This window comes from Abrus precatorius, unplaced genomic scaffold (assembly GCF_003935025.1).
Source record: "Abrus precatorius isolate BTA unplaced genomic scaffold, Abrus_2018 Scaffold3, whole genome shotgun sequence".
Taxonomy (NCBI): domain Eukaryota; kingdom Viridiplantae; phylum Streptophyta; class Magnoliopsida; order Fabales; family Fabaceae; genus Abrus; species Abrus precatorius.
Window position 1 is genome coordinate 12,070,054 of NW_020874373.1, and position 19,058 is coordinate 12,089,111.

The 19,058-nt window shown below is 30.0% G+C and overlaps 3 protein-coding genes across 6 annotated transcripts; 1 reads left to right on the forward strand and 2 right to left on the reverse strand.

Annotated features, from left to right (window-relative positions):
* Positions 1-1,872: 1,872 nt before the first annotated feature.
* LOC113860870 (pentatricopeptide repeat-containing protein At1g15480, mitochondrial-like) lies at positions 1,873-7,787 on the reverse strand. 4 transcript variants are annotated; one of them, XM_027493407.1, is made up of 3 exons: positions 7,712-7,787; positions 6,955-7,498; positions 1,873-3,534 (listed from the first exon to the last, which is right to left on the reverse strand). In XM_027493407.1, exons 1-3 carry the CDS (start codon positions 7,744-7,746, stop codon positions 2,290-2,292), a joined length of 1,824 nt encoding a protein of 607 aa, XP_027349208.1. In that variant the 5' UTR covers positions 7,747-7,787; the 3' UTR covers positions 1,873-2,289. The 4 variants fall into 4 exon arrangements, with proteins under 4 accessions (XP_027349208.1, XP_027349209.1, XP_027349210.1 ...); XM_027493408.1 differs by having other exon boundaries at positions 1,953-3,534; positions 6,955-7,492; XM_027493409.1 differs by having other exon boundaries at positions 2,002-3,534; positions 6,955-7,541; positions 7,712-7,781.
* A 2,751-nt stretch (positions 7,788-10,538) lies between these two features.
* LOC113863616 (calmodulin-like protein 3) lies at positions 10,539-10,997 on the reverse strand. Its single transcript, XM_027497260.1, has one exon. It carries the CDS (start codon positions 10,995-10,997, stop codon positions 10,539-10,541), a length of 459 nt encoding a protein of 152 aa, XP_027353061.1.
* A 2,722-nt stretch (positions 10,998-13,719) lies between these two features.
* On the forward strand, positions 13,720-16,283 carry LOC113862182 (F-box protein At2g41170-like). The gene is made up of 5 exons (XM_027495301.1): positions 13,720-14,160; positions 14,262-14,323; positions 15,046-15,203; positions 15,439-15,513; positions 16,105-16,283. Exons 1-5 carry the CDS (start codon positions 13,720-13,722, stop codon positions 16,281-16,283), a joined length of 915 nt encoding a protein of 304 aa, XP_027351102.1.
* The last annotated feature ends 2,775 nt before the right edge of the window (positions 16,284-19,058 follow it).

A 19,058-nucleotide genomic window follows, 5' to 3' on the forward strand; every position in this document is an offset into this window, starting at 1 on the left:
CCTTTTTTTTTTTTTCAAATATCATCTACTGTTCAAAATATTATAATATAATTTTTTAAAATTACACTTGTATGAACACGATAACAATTGGATCGTTGCATTGTTTTTCTTAACTCCAAATGATTAGAATCCTAATTCACATGCGTGCACCCTCACACATATGTTTATGCTTTTATCATTTATATTTATTTAGATAGGGGTGCTTATTTTTACAAATGATTAATTTTATAATTTCAAATTATTGAAGTATTAGTTACTCTGATACCAAAATCCAAAATTGGTGGAGCCTCTAAGAAATCTTCATCCTAAACATTAAACAGTTGCTTATTCATTTATTTATTTATTTTATATTTTTTTATTTGGTTAAATTCCTTTAAGTGAAGTTTTTATTTTGTTCTTTAATTTTTTTATTCAATTTAGTCTTTTAAGTTTAATTAAAGTTTTACTTCAATCCTTCAGCTTTTTTTTTTTATTTAATTTAACTTTTAAAGGTAAAATAATTATTTAACTTTGTTCTATCTTGTAACTTAATTAAAATTTTTAAAATGACAATATTTTGGGCAATATCTTATTTTATTTACATTTCTTACACGTTATGCTATTAAGTCATTGTCTAAAACTTCTAAATTACCATTCAAAACCTTTTTAAGTGTTCAAATTTTTTTTTAACCAACTACTTGTTTATTTTTCTTTATTATTGATTGTAAATATCTTACTACCACAATTAACTCATCATCATTAATAATATTTTATATATTTATAATTTTCATTATAAATCTGTATTTACATCAAACATTAAAATATTCTTGGAGTTAGTAAAAATTGAAAAATAAAGTAAAACTAGAAGAAAAACTTTAGCTTAAAATTTTTTAAAGGACTAAAATTAAAAAAACACGTTAGAAGCACTTTAAAGTTTAAAGAATTAAATTAAATAAAAACAAAGTTAGAGAAAAAAAAAATCAAAATTTCACCTAAACTCATAGGTTCAATTAAACCTTTTTATTATTAGCCATAATCTCTTTATTTTATACAATCTAAGCAACCTTTTTCATCTTGGAATTCCGCTGTGGTTTTCTTCTCTCCATGCCCTCAACACCATATCCAATCATATGTCTCTTTTGTCCACAATCATGTCCTCAACACTAAGATTCAACTATCTTTGTTTTCTCCCCATTCATGCCCTCAATACCAAACCCATTCTAATCGCTATCACTCAGTACAGATCCTTATTTTAAAAGGTTTAATTGTATTTTTAATTCTAATACTTCAATTTATATATCTTTAGTTTCTTTAATTTTAGTTATTCATATTTACTCTTTATAATTTTTTTTAATTATTCAAATTAAGGCTCAAAATTTATTCAACAATTAATAAAAATATAACAATGATGCAATATATAATTGATGTATACAGAATTTATATATAAAAAAGATATAATAATTAAGCAAATTGAAATTTTTATTTATTTATTTATTATATCTTATTTACTATTTTTTTTTTCACATTTGCACTTTTTTCCCTTACTAATTGATCCAAAATATTAATTTCATACCTTAAATAATATTTTTATTAATTATTAGATGATATTTTGAAGTAAAAAATTATACTAAACAATTGAAAAATAAATAAATAAAGGAAAAAAAATCTTATAAGTGAAAGTATAGAGTAAAAACATAACTAAGCTAATTAAATAAGCAGATTTAGAAAGTTAGGTTAATAATGCTCTAAGAACCAATGTCTTAATTGCCTTGGTACGGCGTGCACAACGCACGTTACTTTCTGTGAATTTGGTTGCAACAGTGCTTCAAGATCCTACAAAGATAATGAGCGATGTACCGTTAACCACCCTTAATAAACCCACCCAGCGAATGAAAAGGAATACTATATGATTTTATACATAAATTTTTATTAAAAATATCTGGTTGAATACATTAATGCGGACGATATTTTCACATTAAAAAAGCGATAATAGTTATGCTGGGGCAATTCTGCTTCTTCAACACAATTTCTAGATCACTAATATCAATTTCAAGTTCCGGAACCCTTCTGTAACAGACCACAACAGCTATCATCAAGCATCTTTTCATGAGTTGGCATTTCAACCAAACGACGAGAGATTTAATGTAAAGAGAAAGAACAAATTACGCAATAACAAGGATTCATCTTGTTAAAGACGAGCTATCAAAACATGCTGAAAAAGTTTAAAGATGCTTGACCTACTCTTTGACTAAATAATAGTTGCATGCGTATGAGAAGAAACAACCCATACAAAAGGATCTGTTAGCTTCCTCAATCAAGCAAATCGGAAACTGGATTCTTCCTAAATCCATCAACTTGAACCAACTGGCTAGCCAAAGCTTTGTTGGGATTTATGTTATCAGCTTTAATCCTGTCCCTAATCCCATAGGCTGGAAGCTTTGCATTAATATAAGCCTGCATTAGGATTTGGTATATCTTCGATCCAGGTTGATATTTAGCTTGTTTCATTCTAACGAAAATCTTTTCCGAATTGTGTATGTCACCCCTCTTAGCATACTGTTCCAACATAGTTAGGAAGGTAGAATATAATGGCCTTACCGGGTTCAGCTGGGCTGCCTTGTGAAGAATAGAATCTGCCTTCTCCACTTCCCCAGATTGGACATAAAGTTTCACTATGGCATCCAACGTCAATGGGCCAATTCGCTGCCCACTCTCTGCCATTCGCTTAATAAGATCCTTACCCTTCACTAGCATCTTATTATTTGCATAAACATACAGTAGCACAGAGCAGTTCCTTGAAGAAAGCTTTGATTTCTTTAACATTATCTCAAAAACTTTCTCTGCTTCATTGATTTTATTCAACTTTCCCCAAGCTTCAATTACAGCAACACACTCATCAACCCGTGGGTTTGCCTCACAGACTTCCCAAATTCTTCTCACTTCATCCTCCTTTCCTAGGTTTGCATAGAAGGGAGGCAAAATTCGGCATAGCCACCTATTCTGTATCAAGTTTTTACCCTCCATCTCCTTCAATAAAGTTTCAGCTTTATCTTGATGCCCAGCTGAGATGTAATGCCTAAACACAACGATCTGTGTTTTGACGCTTGGTTCAATGCCTTGAGCTTTCATTCTTTCAACAATTTGCTCCATTCCAGCAATATCTTTTGACTGGCCTTTCGTGTCTATTAAGATTTCAAAAGTAAGTGCAGAAGGTTTGATATTCTCATTTTCCATGAACAATAACAAATCAGCTATTTTGTTCATGTCAACCCTCTTATACAGAAGTAGCAGCTGATTGCAAGGAAATACTGTAACAGGAAAACCCAAATCCTTCATTTTACTGAAAATTTCCTCTGCTTTCTTTGTATTCTTCTGAAAAACAGAGTTAGCCAATAAAGTTCGGTACATTATCTCTGTTCTACAAGATTCTGGAATAGTCTCAATGTAAGCCTCTGCCTTCTGTAGGCCATGCACTTTGGCAATTAGATCAAGTCGAGATGCATAGTCTCTTTCAATAAATTCAAACTGCTTTTTTGACTGGAGCCACTCTGAGAGCTACATAACCAACCAGAAAAGAAATATGACTATTTAAATTTGCATTAAAAAACGTCCTTTTGTAAAACTAAAAAATCAAAATAGTAAATATAACAAACTACCAAGACCTCCAAAACCACAATATTGTGACTGGAATTGCACTTGTGGACCATAACTCAAAACCATGCGCTAACTACTGATCAGTAAAAAAAAACACAATGCATTACTAGAAATAGTCAATAAGAGACAAGAATTATATCAAATGACTAATGAAAATATGACCAAAGGATATGTCTGCATTTTAACATAAGAACCATCCCCTTTTATTTGAAACTGATCAATATGCAAGACATGAATCTTCCTCCCTTCACTGCAGCCCCAAATACTAAGAAATAGATTATAAACAATAAAAATCAGCAAAGGTTAATGCTTAATCTACATTAAGGGAGTATCATTCCAATTCCATGGAAAATTATGTTATGTTGAAGAAAAATAGAAAAGAACAGCACCAGCTGAGAGGGAAAGGAGCCCCAACAAGATTCTTCTTAAAAATCAGTATCAGTTCTGAAAAGAGATGGGCACAAAAATAAAGTTGAAAGAGTACTAGGTGACTGGCCAGTGGCCAAACAAGCTCAAAATCCAAGTTAAGCTACAAAATAATTCCTATTTAACATCAATCTTAGTCAGTTAGTACCAATCATCAGGCAGGAATAGAACCAGAATTTTTTTTATCAAGCAATTAATTGCTAAAACTTGAACCATGTACCCATAATTCTTGTTTGAAGAATACCCAGTCTGCTTCAGCAAACATTTTCACCATTAACATAGATAAACTTCACCCATAAACCAAAATACTTAAAAACAGTTAGTAATTTACATTTGGTTATGTCCAAGAATGTTAGAATATTATAGTTATTGTATTAGGAGACTTGTTGCATAAGGATTGTTAGATGGGGCTGAACATGTACTAGTTGCACAATACCTGTACTTTATTATTAGGATTTGTTTATTGGGATAAAACAAGAAAATTATTTTGGCACATAATTAAATTACAAAGATAAAGGAGAACAAGGAGTCCTCCTAAACAAGATAAAAAAACAGATAAATGGAAAATACTTGATCTTATGGAAAATAAGGAACATCCTTAAAAAAATGAGTTCTGCTCCAACCAAATGCATCAAATTGGAGCACAGATTGCACATTGTGAGAAAAATTTGGCCACTATAAACTGTTGAAATTATGATGTTTTAGGTATTGAAAGAGGAAATTGACAAAAGAGAGACTTTGAATAAGATTATCTAGAATAGTGTGCTGCCTTACAATGTGATGATGTGTTCATAATACCTAAAGTACTAATTCTTATTTACACTAATCATAATCCTAACAAATGGAAGACAAATTATGAGATAAGTACAGTAACCAATTCTAAGAGATAATAAGGAAATAGGGACACTAATCCTATAGCATAATCTAAGATAGACTATGATATGATCAAGATATTTTGATATATTCTAATCCTTCCCCTTCAAGCTTGTTTCAAATATATGCTTTAGAAAAAAGAAGGCCAAACAATATAACTTGAGATGGAAAAATTGATAGGATCAAGATGATTCAAAAGGACAGTTGAGTGCGATCCCTCTGGTTATGTCATGTGGCCAGGTGACATGTCAGGGGAAGTTGTGTGGCCAAGCTGATGCCTCTGGGAAAGTCACAGGACCAGGATGCTTCTGTGATTGCCCAATGCATGGTTCAACTTGATAGAAGACAAATTTAAGTAGAGGAGCTCAAGTGTCAACCAGAGAGAAACAACCCCAAACAGCTCTTAAACTGCAGAAGTAGAAGGCATGAATTGCAAAACTGATGAAGTGATGACAGAACAGATCAGGGATGAGGACAGCAAGGCTAATTCAGAGCAGGTGACAACTTCTGAAAATGATGCTCCACGTGTAATCACACACAATGGGGAGATGTCTCAGAAAAGCTAGATACAGAACAAAGAATTACACATAAGGGCGAGTCTGATGTTTGTTTGACTCAGAACCACTGGGGTTTGGTCAGTCTTGATGGGGTAACTTAGATCCAAGTGTCACCAGTAGACAATGGTAGAGAGATGTGATGTATTACAATAATAGCAAATTGATATTAACATGAAATGATGTGATGTGTTACAATGTGATGATGATGTGTTTATAAAACCCAGAGCACTAACCCTTATTTATACTACCCAGAATCCAAACTAAATAGGAAACAAACATGGTAATCAATTCTAAGAGATGATAAGGAAATAGGAAACTAATCCTAAAGCATATGATATGATCAAGATATTTTGGATATTTTCATATATTTTAACAAAAGCTGATCATCTAATATTTGAAGCCTCTACTTCTGTCCTTCACACTGCCTAACTCTACCTACCCTGTTCCACATCTGGCATGTAAGGCAAGTGTAAATCACCTTCCAACCAGTTTGCACTGAGCTTACTGAATCAGCACTCTGGACCTTCCCCTCAACCCCTTTCGATCCACATCTTGGTCATATTGGCCCTCCTGCTTCCGATTTAACCCATTTGCCTTTGTTTTATGCGTAGATTGTTATGTTCTTTAATTGAATTTGGCAATGTATAACTTTAATTGCCACAAACTAAGAATATAGTCAGGTTTAACTTGAGGATGAGTGCCTGATTACTGTTATTACGTTATAATACAATCATTGAGCATGTTAGATTATCCTGTTAGCATACAGTAATTGGACCAGGGTTGTGCCTCGTACTAGATGAAAACATGTACTTAACCTTTATTATTAGTATAAACAGGAGTAATGGAATAGTGTTTTATATGAAAACAGCATTGCAATTATTAAAATACTCAACTATTAAATATATTATGTACTCCTCTTTTCTATTGTATGCAGGGTATATGAAAGTTGCAACAATTTATGCACAAAGGAGGAGTGAATGGCCAATCAAACAAGCATTGCACTAGACAATAAACAGCAGTATTCTTTTGCTTGGGTTGAGAGTTTCAGCAAAATGATATGACCGGAAAGAACAATGATCAGCAAATTTTAGGGCCTGTTTAATTTAAGAAAATGTTATCTGTTTTTATTTTCAGTTTTCACTTTTAAGTTTTAATTACAATTATGCTACCTTATTTTCACTTTGTTTCTATTTTTCAAAGGTTTGTCTAGGAAACAGTTTGTTTTTACTGTTCTCAACACAAATATTTAATAACAGAAAACAAAGTGAATACCAGATAACGTTTTTGTAATTAAGAGTGACAACAAGAGATGAAAACAAAAATAAAATAAAATTTCAATGCACATAGGCCCTCAAATATCCATTTTCCACAAACGAGTAATGAAAATACCAGTCAATTACTTAATTTCAAATTTCATATGCTAACATGTATAATATACAAGCAAACACAAATTTGATCCAATTACCTGAAGAGCTTTCACAAACAATCTACGCCTTCTAAGATTAAACATGGCCAGTGAGATTTCCTGTCTGTTTAGTTCCTTCCCTTCTTTTACCCACTTTTCCAGAGCTGAGTGAACAGAAAAATCCGGAGCATTCACGATCTCCTTGAATAGTTCCGATTCAGCCCATCTGCGTCGTCGGTTTTTCTTGGCAGATTCATCAATCTCATTGTGCGGCTCCTCAACATCGTCACTGTCGCTGCCATCAGATAGGTCAGTTTCATTAGTTAATAAATCATCATTTTCTTTTCCACTTCCATCAGCGGCAGGCATCTCCAGCTCCGAAAACCCATCCTCCAAATCATCCTCCTCTTTGGTGCTACTCGAAGAAAGTTCCCGTCTACTAACTGTAAATTTCAGTGAAGCATTTCCTGAATGGAAATATGTCTTTGGGGTAAAAAATTCACCATTCTTTATTCTGGGAGACTCGTAGATAGCAGTCTCTTCTTCCACACAACTGGTTCGCGTTAATTTGACACAAGAAGCTCTTACATTAAACCCTCTGTTCCTAACGCAAACAATGCACAATCAACTATCACCTCGAACTCTTACTGATATTAAAGCATGAACTAATAAACTCTCCCATTAAGAAAATAATGTAGAGAAAACAAACGAATTCGATTGAAATAACAGAAAAAATGAGAAACTGGATTTGCGTTTCAAATGGAACGCATAACAAAAGAAATATGCATAAGGAACGTTTCAGAGGGAGGAGAGTTACCTGAGAGGGATCGAAGCTCGACGAAGAGCCCACATGGTTACGAAGGTCAAGCCACAGCGATGGTAGCGCTTCAACCCTAGTTAAAACCCTTCAATTTCTTCGCGCTTCTATATATAATAATTAATAATCCTAATATAATATTTTGGCAAAACAAAAGCTTTTTTACATAGCAAATGTCAACAGATTTTTAGATAACTATTTATTTATTTTTAAAGGCAGTTCTCTTCAAATCTAGTTTTTTAATTACTAAAGTATATATATATTTTAAAATTTCACAAGACAGTTCCATGGTTGAAGAAAAATAAGAAATAAAGAATTAAAGAGTATTCAAGTAATTTAGCTTGGTTTACTCTCTAAATATTTGAGAGTTATATCCAGTTTCTAATACAAAATCAATATTTTTTACTGTGCACAGTTTGAAATTATAATTAAAATTCTCACTCTTGAGTATTATTCCTATAAATTTCTCTAAGCTCTTATCTAACATTTTTTTTCCCCCAAGAAGCCTTCTCAAACTCATACTCTAAGGTGTTAAAAACTATGCAGGAGAAACTTTAATGTTATTTTGAAAATGTATAACGAAGAACAATCATAACCTAGCTAGAACATTTTTTAAACTATAAAATTAGTGCAAAAACTACAACACTACAAAAAGAGATAAATTACTGAAAACAGTGAAAATGTTTTTTTAGAACTACTCTTAAATGTAAGTACACCATTTTATCTTTCTTATTCATAAATAACACTCATTTATAAATCTTCAAATGGAAGAACATTGAGATTTGAACTCTAGAGCAAGAAGATCATTTTAATCTTTTATTAAATGCATGGAGTTATTTTATATGGTTGCTTTATCTTCTAATTCAGTTGCTTAGAGAAATGATATGTATTTGTGTTAGCTCTCTTTATTTCATTTTGTATAGAGCATAAGTATACTTTTGGAAAAACAAGCGGGTAAAGGAAGTTCTTATAGCAATTATCTTGTTTTAAAATATACTTGATGTTCCTCCAATTTAACAGTGAAGTATTACAATTCTAGAGTTTTTAAAAGGTATAATTTACTATCTCCTTCTAAAAATATATATATTAATATTAATATTAAATCAATCTTTTTAGAATTCTAAACTGGTGATTAAAGGAATGAAGTTATTAATTAATTATATAATTTTGTTCAAAATTTTAATAATATGATTTTTCAACAAAATATTACTTAATAAACTTTAGCTTAATCATGAAAGTCCGACAATGATTATATAAATAATGGATAGGGCTAGTTTAAATTTAGTATTATCGAACTTAGTAATACCTCAATTATGTTTAGTAATAACTTGGTCATTGTTAACCTTCTATTGTTTTTGTTTTCTTCATCTGTTTTATGAAACAAATAAAACCTAACACATTTAGCCCAAGCCTATGTAGTATTGAATTCTATAAGCTTTCAATGCTTTTTATAATGTCTGCCTCCTCCAGTCAATGTGGTCGCATTAAGCATTTGGTATGGTGCCGGTGCATCTAAATTAAATGTCAACATCTTCATCATCAGCTTTTTTGGATTTATTTTTTTTTAATTTCTTTATAAATAATTCTAAATTGTTAATAATTTAATTTTCATTGAATTTATCACCTTTTTGCATCGATTAATCTTCTTTTCGATTAGTTCTTGAAGTTCTAATTTTACAAGCTATTTGAATAAATCACCTAATGATTTACCAACTAAATAAGCTGACTCATATTTTTGAATGACTACATTGAATATGTATGTCCATTTTACTTCAAAAACTAGGGATTATAATATTTTAGAAACTTGGTAATCAATACAAATTTATTCCATCATTATTATCTATTATAGGAAAAATAATTGTTGAGAGAAACAAGCACACAACTTTAATAATTTTCCATCTCGGAAAAATTAACATGCAATTGTTAGTTAAAGAATAACCTTAATTTACATAAAAAAAACAGCCTATAACAATCTTTAAATGAGTTTTTGATATAATGGGGAGCATAGTGATTAATTATTGCTTCTTTATCTATAGAACAAGAAAACTTTATAGATATTATAACTGATTAATTAGCAGACATGTCAAACTGATTTTAAAACTTTTTAATAGTTGCAATTGATTACCAACTACTTCTACAATATAAAAATATAAATAAATAAGAAATAATAACTTAAGGTTATTTAAGAAAACATTTACAATTTTAAAATCTTGATATATTGCATTATTTTGATCAATTGCTGGCTTGATTATCTAACAAGAATGAAAATATTGTTTAATTAATAGAAAGCATGGCAAACCAGCTCAATTTTGAGTCACAGTTCGTATTTCGTTGAGCAAAATGCTATGCAAAAGCACCTCAAGAGATAGATAAAGCAAACCTAATGACTTCTACATTTTGAATTTCATTTAGCACTCAATATTACCAAATTGTAGAAGAACTATTCAGCAAAATTCATGTGTACATAATGAAAAATTGAAAGCCCTTAAAAGTTCATTCATGATTTGTAAAGAAAGATTCTCTAATACTATGGTCGTAATAAAAAACATCACCACACTAAAAAGAATAAGAAAAAACTTTTGGTATTAGCAAAAAAAGTTAGTTTCCATCACGATAGTAGGATATATACTGAGGAATTAATCAATCAACCTATAAAGAGTTGAGAGATTCTCATCAAATATATTCATAAACTAAGAAACCATTTCCCCCTTTCATTAAGATATGATACATAATACTCTACAAACGGGCACATTGTTTCTTCTTTTTTTGTGTAAAATTCCGTCTATGCATAAAAGAGAAAAAAAGACTTACACCATCTAGCCATGCATCAACTCAATGAAGCTGCAGCAAACCCACCAGCCTTCATCATTTGCTTAAATTCTTTGTAATTAACCATTCCATCACCATCCACGTCCACTTTCTTGATCATGCTTATGCAATCTTCTAAGGTTTTCCCATGCTTTAGGCCCAAAGAAGATAACACTGCGCTCAATTCCTCTCCTGAGATGAACCCATCTCCATTTTGATCAAACACATTAAATGCCTCCTTCATGTCCTCCTCTTCATCTTTCTCATCCATTATCGTTTGATATAACTCACCAAACTCATCAATGTCAACATACCCATCTCCATTTACGTCAATTTTCTCAATCATTTGAATCAAATCTTGTTCCGAGATGGTTATTCCAAGATTTTTTAGAGAGTCACTAAGCTCTTTTCTCGTGATACGACCATCCCCATTTCGATCAAACATTTGAAAAACTCGTGCAAGTTCTGCTGGATCCATCGCTAGCAATAGACAAACAAAGATAAGGAGGAGAATATCAAAAGCAAATATTATGAAAAAAATGAAAATTGGGATTAGAAAAGGCGCTTAAAGAGCTAGCGTATTGACATTTAGATGATAGAATGTAAGAATGAGGGGGGAAGAAACACAAAATTTTAGCTATACGGTGGCAAAGGCTATTCAATATCAACAAACTTAAATCTTGGGACAAAAATGTTGTTAGATGTTGATGACACATCCTTAATTGCGTTAAGTCATTGGCTATTTTTGCTTTATCCTTTTTAGAGCTTGTTTGTTAACGGGTTATTAGATTGGGGGATAGGCTTTGAGCCACGTAAGCATAAAATATAATTTTAAAATTTTATTTTGTATATAATAATAATAATAAAAAAAAAAAGAAGAAAGAAAGTAAAACTACCCATATACAATATCTATGATGTTAATGTTTAAAAGAAAAAAAAAAAAAGTGGGGCAAGGTTTATAGAATTAGGGGTTGGGCAATTAACCCCTTTTCATTTTTTCCTTCAGCTCATAAACTTTTCTCAGCAAAACTCCCTTAATCGGTGTCCCCTTCCCTTTCCATAGACTTTTTTTTTCCTTTCACATGGCGCTTTTAGTATTTATTTTTTCTCTCATTCTTTTATGTGAGTACTTCTTTTATTATTATTTTTTTTAGATTTTAAAAAAACTCCTATAATTCATTTTTTTTTTCTTTGATATGAATAGTTTTAGGTGAATTCTAGGAGTTAGGGATATGGATAATTTTACTTTTATTGTATATAAAAATTATCATCATAGATATTGTATATGAGTAGTTTTACTTTTATTATATATATATGGGCTTATGTGTTTTCTCCTCGTATTAGTTTTGTTGTCAATTGTCACTAAAGAAAGACATCTTTCCCCCTGCGTACGTGATGATCTAGGAAAATATTCTACAAATATCCTCTACAGGTAGAGAGAAAAGAAAGAAAAGTAACAAATAGAGTAGATGGTGTGTTATGATAAAAAAAATAAAATAAAAGATAGATTACAACTGTATGTGAGTGTGTGTTTACAAATTCGAGATTAGATAATGTATGTTTTCTGCGTTTGTTTCTTTTCTGTCATGCTGGACCGGCTATGCCTTTGTGTGGCATACTGTATTTTAAGCTGAGCGTTATATTAGGATTATATAATGAGGACATAATAGCATTTTGTGTCAAATAAAATCAAATAACATTTAATAATTTTTAATTAAAATAAAAGTTTATTTTTTGATTTTTTAAATATTATCATAAAATTATGCAAATAAAGTTTTGTATAATACATATTATTTTATTAAACTTAACATTTTATATCATTTAATCCCAACACATACATCGTATATATGATTAAAGTTGATATATTTTTATTCTTACTAAAATCAAATAATATTTATTATATTTTTATTAATATTTGGATGAGAGATTTTAGAATTATTAACTTAATATGAATAATTAAAATATTAAATGTTTACAATTAAAATTAAAAAAAATCAATTGATAAAGAGGTGTTTCAACTTAATTTAGAATCTTAAGTATAAATATATTAAATGCAACTACGTTAAATACTAAAAAACTTTGTCGAGCAGAGTAATCTTATCCCATTCAAATTCAAAGAGAATTGCCTCTAGTAGAGAATATTTGTGGTCTAGACAGTAAAAAAATGAAAATAAATTTGACTCCAATAAAGGTTATTGGACTAAAATTTTTAAAACTAATATTGTAAATTTTTGTGTTTGTTATTTTTAATTTATATTTTATAAAAAAGTAAAATACTTGGAATTTTTCGGACTATACTAAATTTAATATATTAATTTCAAACATATTTTTATCTTTATGTTTTGTCTCTAGAAAGTTGGCTAGCTAAATCTGTATCGTGAGAAACAAAGACGTACATATGACACATAATGAATGAATCTTAAGCATCGAGGCAATTGTGGACGGCATTCGTCTTCAGCGGGAACAAAAGAAATAATGTACCTAGTTAATTTCATCGCAATATACCGAAATGATTGTTTCTTTATCATTTTCTCAAAAATAACAATTAATAATATTCTTCTAATAAGTTCTTGTAACATATTTTATATCTTATTTTTCTTTATAAATTGAAGGATTTGTCTTTAGACTATATTGAAGATCGAAAGATTAGAACTATTAATAAGAGAAAGTAAAAAATATTTATAAAGATACTTCAACGTTTAAGCTAGTGTACATTTTAACAATATAAAAAACAAATTATTTTTTTGAAGCAATAAATGTTCTTTGTACAGTGTTTGGACGCAGACGAGTCACAACTAAGATATAAAAAAATTGAATATTTGAAAAGTTCTCTTTCTTTTTAAATTATTAAAGTTATTGTTAAACAATGTTTTTGGAATAGGGTTATCCATTCAAAAAATTGGCCATCTCTTCTTTATAATCACTCCTTCCATTTATATAATTCTAATCCTTTCTAGATAAACCATAGGTTTCCCCATTTTCTGTTGCCATCCTTGTCCTTCTAATTAAATAATAGAATATTAGCATACTGCTACTACTACTACTAATATATAAAATTTAGAATGTTGTTTTCTAACAATTCATTCTATAATTGGGACCAACAGAGAAATGGACAAGAATTGGATATAAATAACTTCAAGAATTGTATCAAATATTCACACTTCTTTGACAATAAGCATTCAAAGAAACCGTCCCCCAAAATGGAGAATACTAAAAAGGGTGGTAATATTTCTCTCTTGAATTTGCCTGAATCAACTTTGGATTGCATTCTCAATCACCTTTCACCAATAGATCTCATTAGGATGTCTCAAGTGTGTACTTGTTTAAGGGATAAATGTCGAAGTGATCCTTTGTGGGATAACCACATAAAACGGAAATGGGGTAGAGTCATTGGTGATGCTACTTACAAGGAATGGCAATGGCACATCACAATAGCAAGGGAGAAAGGAAACCAATTGAATCAAGAGATTAATCAGAATGGCTCACTAGGGTCTTTCAGTGGTTCTTGGCCTATGCTATGCCTTGGATCATATTTAGAAGATTGCAAGCATCTCTATGGCTCAATGTCAAATAACTTCATGATGTCTTTGTATTTCTCTCTGGAGAGTGGCAAGTTTTGGTTTCCAGCTCAACTGTACCGGGTAAAGGTTTTAATTAGCTAATTTCATCTTTTATTAAGTGTTATAATTTTAATTAAGAAAGATTTTAAATGAATTCCGTTTTACTTCCTTTCTTCTTTCAGGGATTACTAGTAAGCGACGCTTTGGTTAGATATGACCCCAAATCTGACTCCTTTCAAGCAAGGTAAGGGAGAAAGACACTCCAAAAAAATTTCTGCTGCACTCCTTATCAGTTATATATCTGCCCAACTATGTGCTCTTGCTATATCAAAGAAGATCTTGAAATTTTTTAAGTTTGGAGCTAGATTATTAAGATTTTCGTTTGGTTGAACAATTGATTTCCCAATAAATTTATTTGTCTAGATAAAAGATAAATTTTGTTTTTTATTCATCAGTATGTGTAGAAATTTAAGACAATATTAATTATTATATTTATATTAATATTTATTTTTCTTATATAGCAATTTTAAATATAATAAATAGAATATTTCACTCGTTGAGTATCCTCAAAGTTAAAGAAAGACCTCTTCATAAAGGGTATATTATAAATTGTCAATTAATTATAATTAAATTATTTGGTTTGTGTATTTTATCTGAACAAATAAATAAGAATAAAAGTAGTAATACAGTTTGAATAAAGTCATTCACAAAATGTTTTTTTAATAATTTTTTTACATTAACTTTTTTCCCTATCTCATCATAAATCTTATTTCAGAGTTTTTTCTTCATATTTCACTTGTGTTTGAATTGTTGTAAATACTTGTCTTATAAATATCATTTCTCTTCCGATTTAACATGTTAAATTTAATAATAACACTACAGATTTTGTTAATTAGTTTGGTGAATTAATTTGAGTATGGTAGCATGTCTTGTGCCTGGTTTGATTAAATGTTTAACATCTTACAGGCAACAAAGTGGTTGTTGGCGGCTTATAGGGAACGACATCCACTGGGATGAGCTGAGATCTCCCTCATGTGTTGGTCACGTGTTTGAATGCTTAGAAGACTTAAAGCCTGAGGATCACATAGAGATCCAATGGAAAGCAAGCGATGAACTTCCTTATGGTAGGTTTCTAAGCTTTCAAAAGGACCTCAATTTTCATCAAAACTATATACTAAACTAGCCTTCGCTTCTTCTACCAAATTTAAGTTGAAAACAACCATAGGATCATATTTCATGGATGGGTTTTCTTTGACTCTGCATGTCAACTTTTCTAATCTGTAATTTTTATAACCTTACCTCAAATTTCACAGAACAATGAATAATTAAATATTACATATTGTCTAATTTGGTTTGCAGAATGGTGGTATGCTGTTATTGGTCACTTGGACTTGTGCAATGAAAATGAGAATTACTGCCGTTGTCATAATTCTGGTGAGAATTATTTTTTGCATAACTAGGTTGTTTTGTCTCGTATTTAGTCACATTGTTATGTTATGCTGATTACTTAATTTGATCATTCCAAAAAGATTATTATTCACTTGAATTGTTAAAACTATAACTTTAGCCATGAAATTTACGTTGCTGTTTCTGGATCTCCCAGAAATATACTCAGATAATTGCACAAAACAAAACAGAACAAGAAGCCCATGGAACAATAAAAAGTAGAATGTAAATTCGACATTATAATATAGTACACAAATACTTGAGTTGCATTTCCAGTCACTTGGAAACTAACACAAGATATTCTACTACGTTTTTGAGTGATCTTTACATTAAACCAACCTTTCTATGTATCCTTTTATGGTTCAAATATGTCATTCTCATTCAGATCGACATTTTGATCGTAAAAATTGCAAATGATTACACCTATACTTGTTTCCTATCCTAGTGTTTTTCAAATCAAAGTATACACACACACACACTAGCTCCCTTTCCTAATTATATCAACAATTAGTTTTCTTATTGAACTTTTAGATGATATTTTTATAATTGTATGCTTTAATTTGCTTTGATGATATATAGAGACGCTGATCGTAGAGTTCAGACAATACCCTGAAGAGTCAAACATGAGACGAGTAAAGCTACTCAGAAATAATAACAGGGAACTAGGTAACAATCTGGTCGGACTCTATGGAAGAATTAGAAAGCTTCACGATGAGGATGAGATTCAAAGATGGAAGAATCTCTATTCAAATCATTGATTCACAAAGCACAACTTTGTGTACTCAGCCTTCAACATGCTTTTACTTTGTATACTTAGTCTCACATATATATTTAAACTGTAGACCAGATATTATTATTATTATTAGATTTGGTACGTGGATTTATAATTGCTAGCTAGTATAATATTTGCTGGTGATGCTAGACATGTTTAAACTTTTACCCTTACATTGTTATATTTCCCATATGCAAACTAGAGCTCAAGCTATTTGCTATCTGCTTCTTATATTCTCCTTTTTATTTCTGTTTTTCACGAAGCAAGTCCACCCTCTAGAGGATAAGAATAACTGGAGCATGCCATTTTTATTCCAATTTTAAATATAGTTTCAGTTACCGTGATGAGGATTATTTAAACACTCTTGCATAAGCTAATTTCCCCGTTAGAAAAGAAAGGACAAAATTATATCTTTCATCCTCTAACTTGTATACTTTTTTTCCCCTACTCTCTTAATTTTCGTAAGTGTTAATTTGGTCATCTTACTTTTAAAAAAGTTATAAACATTTTTTTTCATTAAAAAACGTTAACTTTGGGTTTCATGAGAGAGATTTGGGGATGCAGTTCAGGGTCTATCTCTTTGGTGCATGGTCAAGTCAAATCGAAGGACATGCTTTAAAGTGTGTTCGACAAAACGAAAGATTCCCGAAGGTGACGATTGTTTTTTGGGAGGAAGAAGAAAAGATAGAAGAAAAAGAGAAGTGAAGAATAAAAGGAAAACGTAAAAGAGGAAGAAAGAAGATAAGCTGTAATTTTTAATAAAAAAAGTCTGTTGGAAACGGAAGAAGGAAAATAAAAAAGGTAACACACAAAATTTTATCGGTGCAATTTTACCTATGTCTATCACCCCATTAAATAAATATTTTATTCACTAAAAATTATTACATGAGACTTAAATCAGACAGTATAATCTTAACAATATTTATATTTAAAATCTCTCTAAAAGTTAAAAGCTCAAATTGAAACTTTTAAAAATGATAAAAATAAAATAAAAAAGGTAAAAGTTAGAGAATTAAATAAAAATATATATTTATATGGATGGACAACAAAGTTTTCACCATTCAGATATCATCATCCTCTCGGGTATATTGATATTACAACCGATCTATTTTTACATCTAATTTCTTTTAATTCCATTAATTTTTTTATCCTATATATATATATATATATATATATATATATATATATATATATATATATATATATATATGTTCTTTTATCACATCATGCACCCAGTGCATTTTTTATTTTCTTTCCCTTTTTATCTTTCTTCTTTCTACACTCCTGACATCCAAACGCGGGTTTGAATGTATGATTTTTCTTAATATTAATACTAATAATTTCTTTCTCACTTTGGTGAAAATTAACAAGTTTAAAATTGATAGAGTAGGATGCATGAATGGATAACTTTTAATTGTCTTATAGGTCCATTAGAACTGCCGTTTTAGCATTACAAATGTTTATAGGATAGAACTATGCTTCCAATCTAGAAAAATGATGTTAAATACCTCCACTATTGCTAGCCACTTGATACTTGTGACAAGTTATGTACTCTGATAGTTTCTTCAACTTTTATGAAAATAATGTCCTGATGTTCAGGTTTTGGGTTCACATAACTCTTTATGTTCACCCAACTCTTCTCTAATTAAAAGTAGCCATGAAATTATATCATTTTCGGGTCTACAAAATCTTATAAGTAATATTAAATTGGTCTTCAAATGGTATTTTTATCAACAATTGTTATTAGAATATTTTAATGAGAAAAAATCACTTGGCTAGAGATCAGATTAACGTAATAATATTTCAGTCAGAAAAATAGAGTTAGATCTTGGAGATCATTCAGCATCAAGGAATGTTCGTGCTTAATTTTTCAGATTGGCGTGCAAACCCATTGGAGAGTATCTCTATCCTTTAAATTTTATAACGTTATTTTTATATAAAAGAAAGGTAAATATACTTTTTTTTTTGTATAAAATTTATTTTTTCAATTTGGTTAATGAATGTACAGACAAATTATAAACAAATCACTAAATAGAAAATCAATTTTGAAATAATCCCTACCATATATCATTATTTATATTGATGATTGTAAATTATATATATATATGAAGAACATCTTTTTACACCAGTGTAAGTCTAAAAACTCTTACACCTAATCTGAGTCTTTCATTTAATTTAAATCTAATGAGTTATAATTTATTACTTTATTGGCCGTTAGATTTAAATTAAATAAAAAACTCAGATTAAGGGTAATAATTTTTAAACTTACACCGATGTAAATATATATATATATAGGAATAAGATCTATTGACAATAGGTATAAGTCTAAAAGACTTACGCACTTATATTTTACTGTTTTGATTAAATAATATAACTTTTTAACCATTAAATGATTTATACAGTTAAAATTTGATGTAAATTTTTTAGTGTTAATGGATCTTATTTCATATATATATATATATATATATATATATATATATATATATATATATAAATAATGTTGGTACTCTCCAATGTTAGACAAGGACAAGCAGTTCAGTTAATTTGGTGGCCAAATTTTGATTAATATATTTTATTTGAGTTTTGAGTTGAAACCATCGTTTAAAGAGACAAAAAATATAATTCTTTAAATTATACTTTGTCAATGTTGAAAGCCCATTGTTAAAATTGCATGCAAAGTTTGTGAGGATGTATGGTTGGAGCTTTTGTGTGTTCAGCTGTAAATCTTGAATCTCTCTCATTCTCTCTCCCTATATTAGTT